We start from the raw sequence: 16,342 nt of genomic DNA on the forward strand, positions 1-16,342 counted from the left end.
AAAAGGGTCATGAGATTATCATGCAAATTAGGGGGAGGGGGAAGCTGGACGCATTGCCAGGTCCTGTTATTCCTCCGGTAACAAGACTTGACCTTACAGGGGCAACCCTGCAGAGGGTTGTCTGGGCTGGAGTGAGACCTATCTGAGGGCAGTTCAGCAAGGGTGAGGCCTCTGGTGCCACCTGAGACACCCTGCAGGACACAGCCTGGAAACAGCACCTGGAGGCCTGCCTGGATACCTCAGAGTGCAGGGCCCAACTACCCAGGGCAGAACTGGTGTCAGGTCCAGGCAAGCTCTTCCCTTTTATCACACTCCCTCCCCCCAACAAGCCTACCAGACAGAGACCCACAAACAAATTTGAGCTGAGTCAATTTTTATTTAAAAAGGTTGATTACAGTCACAGCTGCTGCTTCCAGGAAGGCTGGAGGGCTCTAGAGGGGAAGCTTGCCTGGCCCTATAGATGGGGAGGCAGGGTGGGAAATAGAGAGGGCTGGGGAAGAGACAGACAGGAGTGGGGCATCCTTGATTTTGTAGATCACAGGCAACCACTAAGTCTTGAAAAGCTTGAAAGGCTCTGACCCTCTCCTCCCCATCTACCATTCTGGGAGGGAGGGGGCTATCAGAAGGTGAGCTGTGTCAGTTAGTGTGAGAGAGAGAGAAAAAGTGCAGTAGAGGGAGTCCCAAGATGGACCTAGCTCCAATGTGTGGTGTGGTGCTATGCTGTATCTGGGTAAACTGGCTGCATGTGCTGTGGGGCTTGTCTGTACCCACGTACTGTTATGAGCACAACCCATACACTGGCCTGTGGGGTTGACACATGACACATGTTCTCTTGACCTTGCCCCATGCAGGGGAAAGGAAAAAAGTTTAAAAGAGCTTAGAGATCACCCTGGAGGTTGGCATGGGATATGAGCGCTGGAGAAGGCAGGAGGATACAGAGGCTGGGGCTTCCCCCACTCCAGGAAGGCACAGACAGGACTCCCCAAAACCCATCAATCACCTCTGCACCCCCCCTTGCCCTGGGTCCTGACTCAGCTCGGGGGTTGGGCAGGCCCTGGAGGATGTACAGGGAGGCCCAAGGCCGCCTGACCAGTGAGCATGGAGAAAGGGGGGCAAGGGGCAAGACTAGATTGCTGGAACTGATCCTTCCCCAGGATGGCTCTGGATCCACAGGGGCCCTTCCTCTGGCCGCTACTCACAAGTGCTCACTACAGATGGACAGGAAGGAAAGAGCCCATCAATAGGAACAGGAGAGGAGGAGCCCCCCACCAGCCCTGCCAAGACCCCACCCATAACTGAGGGACCTCACCTTCCCCACCCATCAGATTCAGCTCCTCAGAACAGATCTGGGCCTTGGGAGGAAGGGGCATCCCTTAGGTAGTTTCCACAGTAGTCACATAAGGCAGGTTCTAACAATATGCCCTCTCTGGGTGGATCCCACCTGGCTCATCTGATCTGGGGGGGAGGGATGCCCTCCACCCTTCATCCCTATGGACGCTGCCCAGTAGAATGTTCCCACTAAGATCCCCTGTTGGGCCTGCTCAGTTGGTCCCCTACCTGGCTATCCGAGACAGGATCTCCTTGATGCGAACAATGAGCTTCTCATGCTGCAGGGGGTCCCTCTCAATGGCCCCATGAAGCTTGGCCATATAGAAGTCCAGGGTATTAAGTGTTGGGGTTTCCCCAGTGCCTGGTGGGGGGAAAAGGGAGGGGAATGCCAGGGTCCTGGAGAAGATGTGTTCCCCACTCCCCACCCATGGGTGTGTTTTGACAGGTAGATGTAGGATTCTGGGTTGAGTCGAGGGCCCTGTGCAGGTGTGGGACATGCCAGGAGGCCCAGCCCCCCAGAAACAGACAGGCTCACCAGGCACAGGCAAGGAAGCAAAGCTGGCTGTAAGCGCCTGGCGGACGGCTCGGAGCTGCTGCTGCAGGGCCAGAGTCCGGCGCTCCTCTCTGGCCACCTCCTGCTCCAGCCGCTCCCGAGCGCTGCTCATGCTCTGAGTATGACGCTGGAGGACCGCATTCTGTTCCTCAAAGGCCACATTCATCTTCCTCAGACGCCGGAGCTCTGCTTCCCTGGCTGGAAGAAAAGTAGCCCCCTCAGAGCCTGGAGGCCCCCAGCTAGAAGCCCCCTCTGGGCCCAGCCAAAGATACTTGATCCAAAGTTGTCCTCCAAGAGTCAGCCCAGGGTCTGGCTCCTGAAGAAAGCCCATGCTTATCTCTCCTTGAGCCCTTTAGCCACACAAGGCTGGAACAACCAGGGAACACCGAGTCCATTCCCCTCAATTTACACATAGGGTGAGATTTCTAAGAAGTGACATTGACACTGATTTAAGGTTGGTGAAGCACTTTACAGCTGTTATTTTATCTGGTCTTCAAACTCAGCCAAGCCCCCAAGTGCAGCCTGAACCAGATCAAAATATAATAGGGAAATGTTTAAACAAAAAATGCCATGCAAAACAGATGACCCATTTCTATCTGGGTTTGACAGCACCACTTAAAACAACCTGGGTTGGCCCTACAGATCTTATCCCCATTTTACAGATGAGAAAACTGAGGCAAAGAGAGGTTAAGTGGCATTCCTATGGTCACACAGCTGGTAAATGTCAGAGGTGGGGTTTAAACCCAGGTCTCTCCTGATTCCAAGTCCAGCAGTCTTGCCACACTGCCACAGAGAGGAGAAATGAAGGGACGTGCCCAGCAGGTCAACATTACCAATGTTGGTATGACCATCAACCACCCCATGACTCTACCCAGGATCTCTGTGACTCTTTGTCACCAGACTGTCTAGCCTCAGTCAATCAACAAACATTATTTACACAGCTTTGGGTACAAAGAGGGAAAAATAAACACAACACAGGGCCCTGACCTCAAGGAGCTTACAGTCTAAGGCTATGCTAGCTCCCTTCCCTTCACATCTCTAGCACTTAGCACGGTGCTTGGCACATGGTAAACCCTTAATAAATGCTTGGGACTGACTCCGTCTCCTTCATACCCATTCATTTCAGGCCTCCTGGGTCCACATTCAAGCCCCCTCTTCCTCCTCCCCTGTGCCTGGGGGACAAACCCCCCATCCTACTGTTCTGTGCCTCTGCACAGGCAGCCCCATGCCTAGAAGGTTCTCCCTCTCAGAACCCATAGCTTGCTTCAGGATTCAGCTTGCCTGTTTCAGAAAACCTTTCCTGCTCCCCTCAGCTGTGAGTGCTTCCTTCCCCCAACCACTGTGCATTTTTGTTTATATCCTGTATCTAATTATCTGTGACCATGCTGAATCCCCCAGTAGAATGTAAGCTCCTTGAGGGCAAGGCGGTTTGTATTTGTATTCCCAGGGCTTGGCATCAGGTATTTAATAAATGTCTGTTGACCAAATGAGTCAGGACTGGAACCCAGGTCTTCTGGCTTGAAACCTGGTCCATTCTCCATTATCACCTGGCATATAAAGCACTTCCCTCCTCATCCTCTAAGGAAGGTCATTACAAGAACTATTATTGCTATGTCAAAGATGGGGAAACAGGTTCTGTTCTGGTAAGTGTCCTAGGTCACATACGGTGAGATCAGGGCTGCAAGAAACTTCAAACATTGCCTGGTCAATGTCCCAGGTCCAGGGACTTTAAATTATTTGCATGTGGTCACTGGGTCAGTAAATGTTAATGGAAGTGTGGGACTAGAACCCAGGTCTTCTCATTCTCAGCCCAGGGCTCTCTCCTGTCTTGCACTGGCCCTCACAACAAAGATTCTCTCCCCCTCACCCATCTGAGGTGCAAGCAAATACTGTCATTCCCATTTTACAGATGGGAAAACAGACTCAGAGTGGCAGTAACCAGTCACACAAAGTGCCAGTGACCAATCCAGGATGGGACACAGGTCATCTGATCTCAATGCTTCCTCGGTATGTATCCTCTCCCCAGTCAGACCTGCTCCTCGGGGGAGGGAGGAAGGCCTTCTCTGTCTCCTCTCTCTAGGATGGACAGCATAGTCATTGAGAGTGAAAGGTGAACTTTTGTCTGATTCTTTTTAGCCTCTTTCACCAATTCTGGATAGTAACCACTTTGGGTAGCCTACTGAGAGCTCTGGTCAGCCCTGAAACTTCTAGCCAGAGTCCTGGGATATAGCAGGGTCAGAGGGACAGCTCTGATCAGGGGGACACTACAGGCCTGACTCCCTCTGTTCTCCTTTCACCTGATTCCTGCCCCCAGTGACACGTGGCTTTTGTCTATCACTTTGCCCATGCCCCAGAGAAGGCAGGAGGAGGAAGCTCAGTGAGCATGCCTTACCTTTGTTCTGATCCAAGAATTCCTCGGTAAAGATGGGGACATCGAAGGTAGAGAAGCCATCAAAGTCCCCGCCCTGGAGGGTAGCAGAGGAAGGCAGCATTACTGGGGTTGGCAGAGAAGAGAAGAGACCTCTGCTTGGCCCGAAGAGGCCCCTCCCAGGCTTTCAGGCCACACAGGGGTCAGCACAGCTCTACACTGCCCTCTTCTGGCACCCACATGACAGGCCCTCCTTCCTCCCTCCCCTTCCTGCCAGGAGCATGGAGCCCCATCCCCCAGAGTTCCCAGGGCCCTACCTTGTGTCCATTCAGCAGAGTGTTCATGGCTGAAGCGCCTGGGTCCTCTAAAGGGAAAGGAGCAGCAGGTAAGGGTCCTGGAGAGTGGGAAAAGGGATAAGACCCATTCCAGTCCCTCCTAGGGAACCCTGCCCCTAACACATACCCACACACATAAACACATATGAGCATTTGCACATGCCCACATACACACGTGCACATGCCACATACTTGTGCAGGCACATGCATACACACACACAAACATTCACACACACCTTTCTTGGCTTTCTTCTCCTGGAGTTTCTCTGCACACATCTTGTACGCCTCAGACTGCTGGTATTCACGGAGCTCCTTCATGTACTGCTGTTTCTCCCTCTCTGCCTCATCAAGGTAGCGCTGGGGACAGAGATGGGCACCAAATGGTAGCCTGCCAGTGCATGGACAGGGAAGGCAAGGGAGGAAGGGCTGGATCCCCTTGGAAGGGAAGACCCCTAGCTGGGATTCACTAGAGGAGGAGGAGGAGGCAGAGACATTGATGTAGAAGGAAATCTGGTTCTGAGTTCCGCCCCATCTTGGACAAGTCCCTCAGCCTCCCAGGGACTCAGTCTCCTCATCTGTAAAATGAGGAGACCATACTAAGCAGCCTCTGAGGTTTTCTCCACCTCTGGGTCTAGGATCCAAGGATCCAACACAGAAAAGTGATGGAAAAACCTATGGCCACCAAGGAAGAGCCTGTAGGCCATTTCCAAGGGCTTCTGGGAAATGCACAGTTTTCAGGGAGGGGTCTCCAGTTCCCACCTGCTTGTCTGTGGGTTGTAGCTTGCTCCACTCAGCCCCCAGCATCTTAGTAATCTCAGGGAAGGGCAGGTCTGGGTGCAAGGTGCGGATCTGCTCCCGCCTCTCATTGAGGAAGCGAACGTAACCAGTGACAGGTGCCTTTGGTCCATTGGGAAGAATCTTCTTCCTCTTTTTGCCCTTGGGCCAACCCCGCTTCTTCACAGGCTAGGGGAGATAGGCAGAGAGGAGAAAGGTGGGGAGAGTGACCTTTGGGGAAAAGGCAAAGGGCAGGCAGAAAGTCAGGGCCTCTTCTCCCACAACTCTCAGGCACTCACCTCCTCTTCGGAGGGCCCTTTCTCCATGCCACCAGCCCTAGAGCCCTCCATTTTCTCCTGCTTCACGGGAGCCAGCCCTGCAAGGCTCCCTGGATGCTGCTGTCCAGGGCCCTTCCCGTTGCTTGGCCTGGAATCCAAGCCGACATCTGTTAGGGCTCCAATGGAGCCTCCCCTGGGCCTCACACCCATCCCCATCCCCATCCCCACCTTCACTTAGAGAGAGAAGAGGGAGTGGGGGTGAAGAGGAATCAATGGGGATCGCTGGGACCAAGTCAAATCAGGACAAGAAGCATGGGCCAAACCCTACTAAGGCCTGGGGTGCCAAGAATGGCACAGACTGCCTTCAGGAAGCTCACAGTCTAATAATGGGGGAGACCACGGGGAAGCAGCTGCGTACAAAGGAGATACAGACAGGGTGGACAGAAGGTAATGGGGGGAGGGGGGGATCTCAGAAGGAGATCTTGGCAGAGCCCCCAAACCGACCACAGAGCAGAACCTTCTGGAGACCCCGACACCTGGCCCCCCAGGCTGGCCCCAGGGGAACATCCTACAAGCCCGTCACTCACAGAAAGCCCGGAACCAGCTGCTTGGGGCTCTGGGACATGACCTACAGCCTTCTCCCGTCGCTTCCGCCGTCGGGAGGCCCTCTCTAAACCTGAAAGACAAGAAAGCCCCGACCCCGGCAGGTGGGGTAGCGGGGTGGGAGGGGGGCACTGCCCCAGAGCCTGGCTGAGCGCAGAGAGAAGGGTCTGGCCGCCTCACTCTGCACTTCTGGAGAATGGGCTAGGCAGGGATACGCCTCCCCGGGCTCCTAACCCAGACGCATCATTCTTTATCCACAGGGTGCTTAGAGATCTCAGAGTACAGCGTCTGGGGGCGGGGCTTGGGGGCGGGGAGATGAAACTCCCCATTGTCGGAGGAGGGGGGAGGGGGATGGATCCCACGGGGTGCGAGTGGGGCACACAGGTGGATCCTGGGAATCCTCCGAATCCCCTCCAAGCCCAAGGCAGCGGGAGGGAGGGGAGGGACCCGGTGGATCCCTTTGTTGGGGGATCTCCTCCCCCCCCCCACCCAGGGAGGGAATCCTGTTCGCCTCCCCGGCTCCCCCAGCTCCCCAGCCCCGATCGCTTAGCTCCCGAGCCCCCCGGGGCAACGATCACCCCCGATCTCCGGGTCCCGCGGCAGATTTTACCTCCTGAGCAAACTTTCTTGGATCTTCGGGTTCGGACTCTCAACCGCCCTTTGGCCCCGCCCCTCGCCCCGCCTCTCTCGGGTCCAGCGCCGGTAGGGAAGGGGCCCCGCCCCCAACTCACGCTCCCATGCTAATAAACGGGGCCGCGAGCGCTGGGATTGGGCGCAGTCTCGGGCGTGGGGCAGGGCCATGTAAATAGCACACAGAAAGCGACTAAGGGATTGGTCAGAAGAGGGCGGGGTTTCGGGTTGGGCGGTGGAGCGTAAGGCTAAAAGCGCGTCAAGTTTGGCTGCGCCAGACTAGATTCGGACCAATCCGGGGAGAGTGCCTCCCTGAGGGGCGGGTCTTCTGAAAGGGCAGGAGGCCCGGCCCGAATACTCCGGCCCCTCGCGTCCACTCTTAAGAATCCCGCGTAACGGAATGAAGGCTTCCGCTGCAGTAGCCTGCTGGTTGTCCTGCAGCCGCTGGGGGGCCGGACCTGAGTCTGACAAGTCAAAGTTATGCATCCCAGGGAGAGAAGATGTGCTTTGAAAGCTTCATAATCCCAGCTTTTTTAGTTCTGTTTATCTGTAAAATGAGGCTTAAGTACTCAAGTCCCTTCCAGATCTGTTAGCGAGCCCCAGAATCTCCGGGCTGGGGGCTGCCATCTGGTCCAACTGGCCTCCGAACAACATTGCCCTTGCTAGTTCCCTGAGCAAGGGTCATGCAGCCTGGGCTTGAATACCTCCAATGACTGGAGAGCCCACTACTTCCTTCCCAAGCGACACTTTGCACCTTTGGACATCTGTCTCTATTTAAGAAGTTTTTCCTCATCCGCAGGTTTTAAGCTCCGTGGCATCACTGTTTTAAATTGTCTTTTTGGTGCTGACTCCTTGCAAAGTACTTTGTACTGTAAAGTAGACTTTTAACAAAACGTTATGAAGGGTCTGCTCAGGACCTATCAGCCAGGCAAGGTTGTAGCCAAAGCATGTATGGAGCCAGGCACTGCGCTAAGTACAAAGAGAGGCTAAAACATTCCTTGTCCTCCAGGGTCTCACGAGCTAGAAAACAAGTAACTATTATACTCCAGGCGTTGTACTAGTCTCTAACGTAATACACACACACGTGAGACTATCCTCGCTCTCAAAAAATTTCCGAGGAAACAACACAGTCCAAAGATCAGTAAATTCAGAACATATACAAAATAGAAGCACAGTGAAATGGAAAAGCAAGAACTACTGGGGGAATCGAGCCTTGAAGAGAACCAGAGGTTCCAAGAGGCCAAGAGGAAAGGGCACATTGTAGCCAATAGTTGATGAAAATTTATTAAGTACCTACTATGTACTGAGCCTAGGAGATACAAATTCAAAGACTGTTCTGATCTCAAGGAGCTTACAATATAATGGAAGCCAATACACAAAAGGAAGCTAAAGGGGGCTGGGGGGGGGGGGAGAAGAAGGGGGAAATAGAGGTGATGGAGAGGTCTAAACAACAGTGAAGCTGGTGGGGGAATGAAGAGAAGAACGTGGTGGGTTCTGGGAACCCATGCCCCTGTTCTCCGTTCAGAGGCTTCAGTCAAAGGAACAGAGTGTAGTGATGAGATAGATGTATTAGGCAGAATCAATCTTTTTTTAATGTTGTATTATATTTATTTATTTATTTTGTTAAACATTTCCCAATTACATTTTAATCTGGTTCTACCTGCTGAAGAATTTAGCCAGAAGTTTGACACCTCTAGTCTATAGTATTTCACCAACTAGCTGCCCCGCTTTGGTGTACTTTCTCACAGCTGCCTCAGTTTCTTTTTTTTTTATTACAACTATCTTTATTTTTCCACTTAATAGTATATTTTTTCCAATCACCTGTAAAGATAGTTTTCAACATTCATTTTTATAAGGTTTTGAGCTCCAAATTTTTTTCTTCCTCCCTTCTTCCCACCCCCCTCCCCAAAACGGCAAGCAATCTGATATAGGCTATACATGTACAGTCATATTGAACATATTTCCACATTAGTCACGTTGTGAAAGAAGAATCAGAACAAAAGGGGAAAACCATGAGACAGAAAAAAAAGAGAGAAAAGTCTGCTTCAATCTGCATTCAGTCTCCATAGTTCTTTCTCTGATTGTGGATAGCATTTTCCATCATGAATGTCTTGGAATTGTCTTGGATCAATGTAATCCTGACAAGAGCTAAGTACATCATTGGTGATCATCCCACAATGTTGCTGTCGCTGTGTACAATGTTCTCCTGGTTTTGCTCACTTCATTCAGCATCATTTCATGCAAATTTTTCAAGGTTTTTCTGAAATCCTTTTGCTCATCCTTTCATATAGCACAATAGTATCCCATTACATTCATATACCACAACTTGTTCCGACATTCCTCAATTGGTGGGCATCCCCTCAATTTCCATTTCTTGGACACTACAAAAATTGCTGCTATAAATATTTTTGTACATATGGGTCCTTTCTCCTTTTTTATGCAATTTGGGATATAGATATAGTAGTGGTATTGCTGAATTAAAGGCTATGCACAGTTTTATAGTCCTTTGGGCATAGTTCCAAATTGCTCTCCAACTCTACCAACAATGTATTAGTGTTCTAGTTTTCCCACATCTTCTCCCACATTTATCATTTTCCTTTTTTGTCATATTATCCAATCTGATAGGTGTGAGGTAGTACCTCAGAGTTGTTTTAATTTGCATTTCTCTAATCAATAGTAATTTAGAGCATTTTTTCATATGACCATAGTTAGCTTTAATTTCTTCAAAGGCAGGTTCAATCTTGAAGGATAGTTTGATTTCCCACCTTGAACATAAGTGGAAAGGAGGCGGTTGAAAGAAATAAGGAGGAATCAACACGTTTGGCAATTCATTAGATGGAGAGGGTGAATGTGCAAAGAGTCCAAGATGACCAGAGGTTGTCAGGATGGCAAGAAAAATGATGATACAGGCAATAAAGAAGTTAGAAGGAGAGGTGGGTTTAGGGAAATAGATAATGAATTCTGTTTTCGAAATGTTGAGTCTCAGATGCCTTAGGGAGGCACTCCAAAATGTTATTGGATATTCAGACTTAATGGCACTCAGAAGGGAGATGAGAACTAGATATATAGGTTGAGGTTCAGCCTTATATAGATTCATGTTAAATCCATAGGTGATAATGAGATCATTTTAAGAGTGTGTAAAAGGAAAAGGAAGGGACAGATCCCAACCTTAGGGAGCACCCCTGCATGGCAGAGAGCCAATGAATCTGAAAAGAGGACTGAGAAAGATCAGATTGGTGGAAAGAGAACCATGATAAAGCAACGTCCTGAAAACCGAGAAGAAGATTCATAAGCTTATTGACATTTTTAAAGGTTGCAGAGAGGTCAAGAAGGATAAGGTCTAAGAAAAGGCCATCAACTTTAGCAACAAAGGGCTCTTTGATGGCCTTTCAAAGAGCAGATTCATGGAAGGGCAAGTAGGAGATAAAAAAGTGGAGTCTAGGAGAGCAAGCAGCATTTTCTAGAGTTTTAACTGTGGAAGGGAGGCAAGATCTAGGATGGTGGCTTAAGAGGATAAGAAGGTCAAATGGAGAAAGTCTTCAAGGATGGAAAAGATGAAAGATCTGGAAAGTAAGGCATAGTCACTTTCTCTCCATGACTGGAGCCAGGACCTCTTCTCTTTTCCTACCTGTCCCTTGACCATTGCTATTTCTTGGAACTAAATGATGAAGCTACCAGAGGGGAGCTGAGAAGAGGGATGATATAGAACCCCAGTGGAATGCTATCTCCAACACCAATCCATTCCTACTCACTGTGATTTAATCACCCATGTTCAGTCAAATGAATGCAGGGACTATCTTTTGCCTCTTTTTATATCTCTAGTTCTTAACACACTGTCTGTTGACAAATTTTAAGTTAACTTTGTTAACTTAACAAATTTTTAAAATGTTTTTTGATTGAAATTAGTATTGATTGAACTAACACCCAGGTACAAGAAATGTCTGCCTCCTCCCAAAGAGGTGCCAGTTGGAATTACCCACACCCTCCATAGGAAGATAGGATCAGAGTCTCAAAGGCTCAGCTCCCTATAATCTCAGTTTGTCAGTGGGATTCCCCCAATCAAAACCCCTACACTTGAAATGAAATGACTCAAGATTAAATTTCGTTTTTGCATTTCTATCCATTGACCCTCTGGAGCCAAGGAGAATAAATCTAATCTCTCTTCCATTTCTCAGTTCCTCATATACTAACAGATAGCTATTATAAGTCCCCCTAGTTTCCTTCAGAGTAAACTTCCCTAGTTCCTTTTATAGATCTTCATCATCCTGGTCACACTCCACTGGTCTCTCTCTAGTCCTGCTTTAAATATAATGCCCACAGTACTCCATATTTGGTCTGACCAAGGATTACCATCTCCCTAGTGCCACCTATGATCAAATTAGCTTTTGGGAGGGTTATAGTATCATTATCTATCTCCCTATAGTATAACTCACTCTTGTTGAGCTTGTCCCCAAATCTTTTTCAAATTAACTGCTATCCAGCCTTGCCTCTTCCATATTGTACTTTTGAAGGTAATTCATTTTTAGTTGTTGTTGAATCATGAGTTTTTCAGTCATATCCAACTCTTCAAGATTCCATCTCGGGTTTTCTTGGCAAAGATGCTGGAACGGTTTGCCATTTCCTTCTCCAGCTCATTTTACAGATGAAGAAACTGAGGAAAACAGGGTTAATTGACTTGCCCAGGATCGCACAGTTATAAGTGTCTGAAGGTAGACTTGAACTCAGAAAGATGACTCTTTCTGACTCCAGGCCCAGCAGTCTACTAATTGCACTACCTAGCTGTCAATTTTTTTTGTATGCAAGTGTAAAACTTTATATTTATGTCTAGTAAATATCATCCTTTTAGATTCAGCTTCACATCCCAGCCTATCATAATCTCTAGAGATCCTGAGGGTCATCCAAAGTCTTAGCTACCCCTTCCAGCTTAAGTTCATGTACAAATTTGACAAGTATGCCATACCTTTATCCAAGTCATTGATTAAAAAAATGTTGAAGAGTACAAGACAAGGCACAGATCCCTGGGGCAGGCTATTACTCTTATTAACTGACATTTGTTCTTTGGACCCAAAGACTTGACAGATTCCACAGCCACCTAATCATATTATCGCTGAGTGTTTTCATAAAATCTAGGCAAATTATATCTTCAGTATTCCTCTGATCTAAGAGTCTAACAACTCAGTCAAAAAAGGAAATGAGATTAGAATGTTGAGGACCTATTTTTGATGAAATCACACTGATCCTTTGTGATCATAACTTCTTTTTCTTAGATGTTCCAAATCATCCCTTTGAGAATATGTTTTGAAGGCTGCCAGGAATCAAAGTCAAGGTCACTGACCTAAATTTTTTTCTTTTTTAAAAAAATTATTTGTTTATTTTTTAGTTTACAACATTCAGTTCCACAAACTTTAGAGTTTTAAATTTTGTCCACTTCCTCCGCTCTCCTCTCCCCAAAACAGCATACAATCTGATATAGGCTCTATATACATATACGTATTAAATGTATTTTCATATTAGTCATGTTGTAAAAAAGGATTATAACCAATGAAATGAACCATGAGACAGAAGAAGCAAAACGAAACAAAACAAAAAAGAGAGAAAGAGAGCAAATGGTATGCTTCAATCTGCATTCAGACTCTGTAATTCTTTCTCTGGATGTGGATAGCATTTTCCATCAGGAACTTTTTGGAGCTGACTAACGTATAGCTTACAGATCCACTCTCTTCTCTTCTTTCCATTTCTCTTGGCATCTGTTATAGTTCATCTGGGCCTGTTAACTTGACTTCATCAAGCTTAATTAGGCTTTTCCTTTACCTGAGTAATGTAAAATTCAGCTCAGATGACAGTTCTTCTGAGATTCCTTCTCCCAGGAGAATAGAAGCCTCTTGAGGCCAGACACTTTCTTTTTTGTCATTATAACCTCAAGCATAATAGGGATTCAATAAATCCTTATTGAATTTAATCTAATTACTTTCTCCTTTCTTGTCTTGACTATTGTGTTCTTGTTGTTCAGGTGTTCACTCATGTATGGCTGTACAAACATCCCATTGACTTGTCCGTGAGGATTTTTTGGCAAAGTGTGTTGAATGCAGCTGACTAGGAGCTGACCTTGCCTGATCCCAGAGCTGCAAATTGCCTGCCAGTAATCAAAACCAGCTTTTAAAAAAAGGAGTCCCTGTGTCCCTGTTCTGACCAGGTGTTATCACTCCTTAGATTCCCCCAGCTTTCTCTATGGATTTTCCATTGTTATGCAAAACAACTTATAAGCAAAACACCTTCCCAGAGCTGTACCTCTCAGGAGACACTCTTTCCCTGTTGAAATGTATTTAACCCTACCCCCTCTGGCCCTCTTGGGTGCTTCAGGACTTTGGTGCTATGTGGTGGCCCCAAGTTACAATTTCCTTGCCTCCATTAAAGATCCCAGTTTTTGCTATTTTGGTAGAATTCTTTACTTCAGGTTGAGATATCTGGTGTCAGAAGTGGGATTTAACACTCCTGTCAGCTCCTACCGTGTTTCCCTGATAATAAGACCTATCCCGAAAATAAGCCCTCCCCTTACTGTGTAAGATTCCTCTAAAATAAGCCCTCCCCCGAAAATAAGCCCTATTGAGATTGCTACTGTAGTGAAGGTGATCCCCTGCGCTACACGCTACATTACGGTACCCTCTGTATGCACCGTTCCCCCCTCCTCATGAAACGCAGGCCTCGCTCCGAGCTGCATCCAATCAGAGCTGCAGCAGTGAGTGCGTCATCCTGTTCTTTATTGAATTCATTATTGAATAAAGGTACATTTTTTTGTTCACATTTACCTGTTTATTAAAATTGCTGTCAATGTTCATTAAAATAAGCCCTCCCCTGAAAATAAGCCCTCTGGTATTTTTCTGTCAAAAAAAATTAATAAGACAGTGTCTTATTATCGGGGAAACACGGTATCTTCAACCTCATATGCCCAGTACCAGCTGGGACCTCTTGTGTTCCAGTTCAGATTCAACTCATTGGTTTGGCCTGAATAAATCAGCGTCTTGGATGTCCTGCATTCCCATCTCCTTATGATTGAGTTCTTAGCTCTTTAATCCAGGGTTTGGTAAGGCCCATGGACAATTTTGGGTCCACTCAAGACAAGTCACTCTGAAAAAGGGAAAGCTGCTGAATTTGTAATTGTGGACCATAGGTGACCACTCCAACAGGTCCCTCTAAAAGGAAGGCTGCCGGGCATATGTTTTGTATTTTTGTCTGTCTTTGTGGAGTGTCATTTGTGTTAAGTGTGCTTTGTAACTGTGGCTGTGGCTCTGTGTGTGTGTGTTGCTAAGTAAAAAGTGGGCCTGATTTTTTTCCTTCTTCCCCCCCCCTATAATAGAGGGAGGGGAGAGTGTGGTTACCACACTTAATGGGAACCAGTAGCCAGTTTGAGATAAGAATTTGATGGCTTTTTCTCCAGAGGCTTCCTTTCCCCTCCCCAAACAACTAATCTGAATAAACCCTTTATCTTTGATAACTGAATTATGAAGTCTCTCTGCCAAGAAAAGCAGAATTGTCAGAAAGGTAATTTACATGGAGAGGCAGTTAGAGGGTGACTACAGCTTGATTCTTTTTTTACCTGCTTTTAAGTATTTGTTTTTAACTAACCAAAACTTTAATTGGGAATTTATCTTGAATATTAGAAATTGTAAATTCAGCTTTAATTGAACTCCAAAATTAAGATTTGTAGATTATGTCCAATTCCAGTCTGAGGGACTGTCTGGCTTCTTGGACAGTTTTGTAAAACAGTTTTAGAAAAGAAAAAAAGTTTAAATGAATCAGGGACCAACTAAAAGGTAAGTAGAATTTGATTGGAAAATCTAATTGGATACTTGGGAGTTTTACAAATTAAAATGAAATAGAATCAGTTTAGAAATAACTTCTGAATCAGTGTGTGTCTGAACTTAGAAATTTTGCTGTAATTTATCTGAAGTTCCTACTAATTTTTTTGTAATAGGTTATGTATTTACATTTTTGAGGACTATAATTACTTATAACCTAGTGATGGATTTTTGGTGCATCCATCTTTTTAGGGAATAACAGAATTGAGAGAGAGGTCAAGGAAAAAAGTTTAATCATGTTGAGAAAGGTTTGAGGAAGTTTTCTGTTTATGTAAAAAAAATAAAAGGATATAAGAAACTTCACGTGGTTATTCTTTCTGACTTTTGGCTTGGAATTCCTGGGCTCTGAAGTTTAGGGATGAGAATGGGAAACTACTGCTTATCCTTATCTGGATAAGGGGATAGGTAAAGGAGTCTGGCAACTAAGAATTGATCCAACTTTTTGAGGCAATAGGAAGAAAGCTATGGGGAGCTGGGAATTGTTACCATGTGACTAAAGTCACATGATGAGTTTGTTGATGATAATGGGTTCTCCTTTTGATGGGCCTTAGATAAACAGATTTAAATATTTGTAATGGGAATGTAAATTTAAAGATCTTCCCTGCCCCTAGGCTAAAGTGCACCTGGAGCCTGGGGTGAGAGGCTTGTTTTTCAGTAGATACTTCTTGATTGGCCAGTGAGTCAACAAGGTTGTTACATTCTCTGAGCCAGGAGAAGGCTATATAAGCCCTGATGTGTAGCTTTGTTTTGGGGGCTCACTTTGAGAAGTGTTCTGTGATTTGATCTGGATTCTGGGAAGCCGTTGTCCAGAGCCCCCCCACTCCGGCTTTGAAAAACCCAGATGTTGAAACCCAGATGTTGATTGGGTATGGATGTAATGGTTGGACAGTTTGGAAAGCTGTCTACTTGATCTGTTTCTGTCTTGATACTTCTGCCTGTATACTTTGAAGTTTGGGGTGCTGACCTTTTTCCCCTGAACGAGGTAAACGATATATGTTTGATTAAAGTAAGCTTGTTAACCCATTTTGAGTTGTTTTCCTTTAACAAAGCAGATCCAAGAACCTGTATGGGCAGCCACCCTGAGGACGCTTGGGGTACTTGCTGCTACAATATTACAATTAGTGATTATAAACACTGATTTGATTTTATCAAAATATGTCCTGAATCTAAATCAGAATGTGGTCTTAAGGTTACTTCCTTGTTAACAATAATGGTAGATTAGAGCCTAAAATAAGGAGTTGCCACCTTAAATTTTTGACTTTGGATTAGATGAAAATTGTAGGCCTTATGAAGTGCTCAAAATAATTTGGTCTTATAAAGAATATGCTAAATAATTGAAATTATTACTTAAATATTCTGTATGATACCAGTTGAGAACATAGATCCAGGTATAATTGAATTTATTCTGGGCTTATTTTAAGTGAAATGTGTCTCTCCTAATAAGATTCTTTTGTTATTAAGACAAAGTGTTAAAAATGCATAGATCTGGAAACTGGTTAATTGCGTAATCTTAAAAAAAGTTACCTCAGTTTACCAATCTGTAATGTGGATAATAATACTTCACTTCATTTTAATAATTCATTGAGTTAGGACTATTGGTAAAATGAAAAATTCTT

General features: G+C 46.2%; 1 protein-coding gene across 3 annotated transcripts; it reads right to left on the reverse strand.

The window, feature by feature from the left end:
* Nucleotides 1-356: 356 nt before the first annotated feature.
* Nucleotides 357-6,962, reverse strand: HMG20B (high mobility group 20B). 3 transcript variants are annotated; one of them, XM_069086876.1, is made up of 10 exons: nt 6,851-6,962; nt 6,225-6,313; nt 5,659-5,785; nt 5,345-5,548; nt 4,822-4,942; nt 4,568-4,644; nt 4,275-4,347; nt 1,865-2,080; nt 1,558-1,690; nt 357-1,208 (listed from the first exon to the last, which is right to left on the reverse strand). In XM_069086876.1, exons 2-10 carry the CDS (start codon nt 6,260-6,262, stop codon nt 1,196-1,198), a joined length of 1,002 nt encoding a protein of 333 aa, XP_068942977.1. In that variant the 5' UTR covers nt 6,263-6,313; nt 6,851-6,962; the 3' UTR covers nt 357-1,195. The 3 variants fall into 3 exon arrangements, with proteins under 3 accessions (XP_068942977.1, XP_068942978.1, XP_068942976.1); XM_069086877.1 differs by having other exon boundaries at nt 4,568-4,614; nt 6,225-6,371; XM_069086875.1 differs by having other exon boundaries at nt 6,225-6,371.
* Between the last annotated feature and the right edge of the window lie 9,380 nt (nt 6,963-16,342).

This window comes from Petaurus breviceps, unplaced genomic scaffold (genome assembly GCF_028583685.1).
Source record: "Petaurus breviceps papuanus isolate PSGF00001 unplaced genomic scaffold, PetGlider_PUasm1.0 180, whole genome shotgun sequence".
Classification (NCBI taxonomy): Eukaryota; Metazoa; Chordata; class Mammalia; order Diprotodontia; family Petauridae; genus Petaurus; species Petaurus breviceps.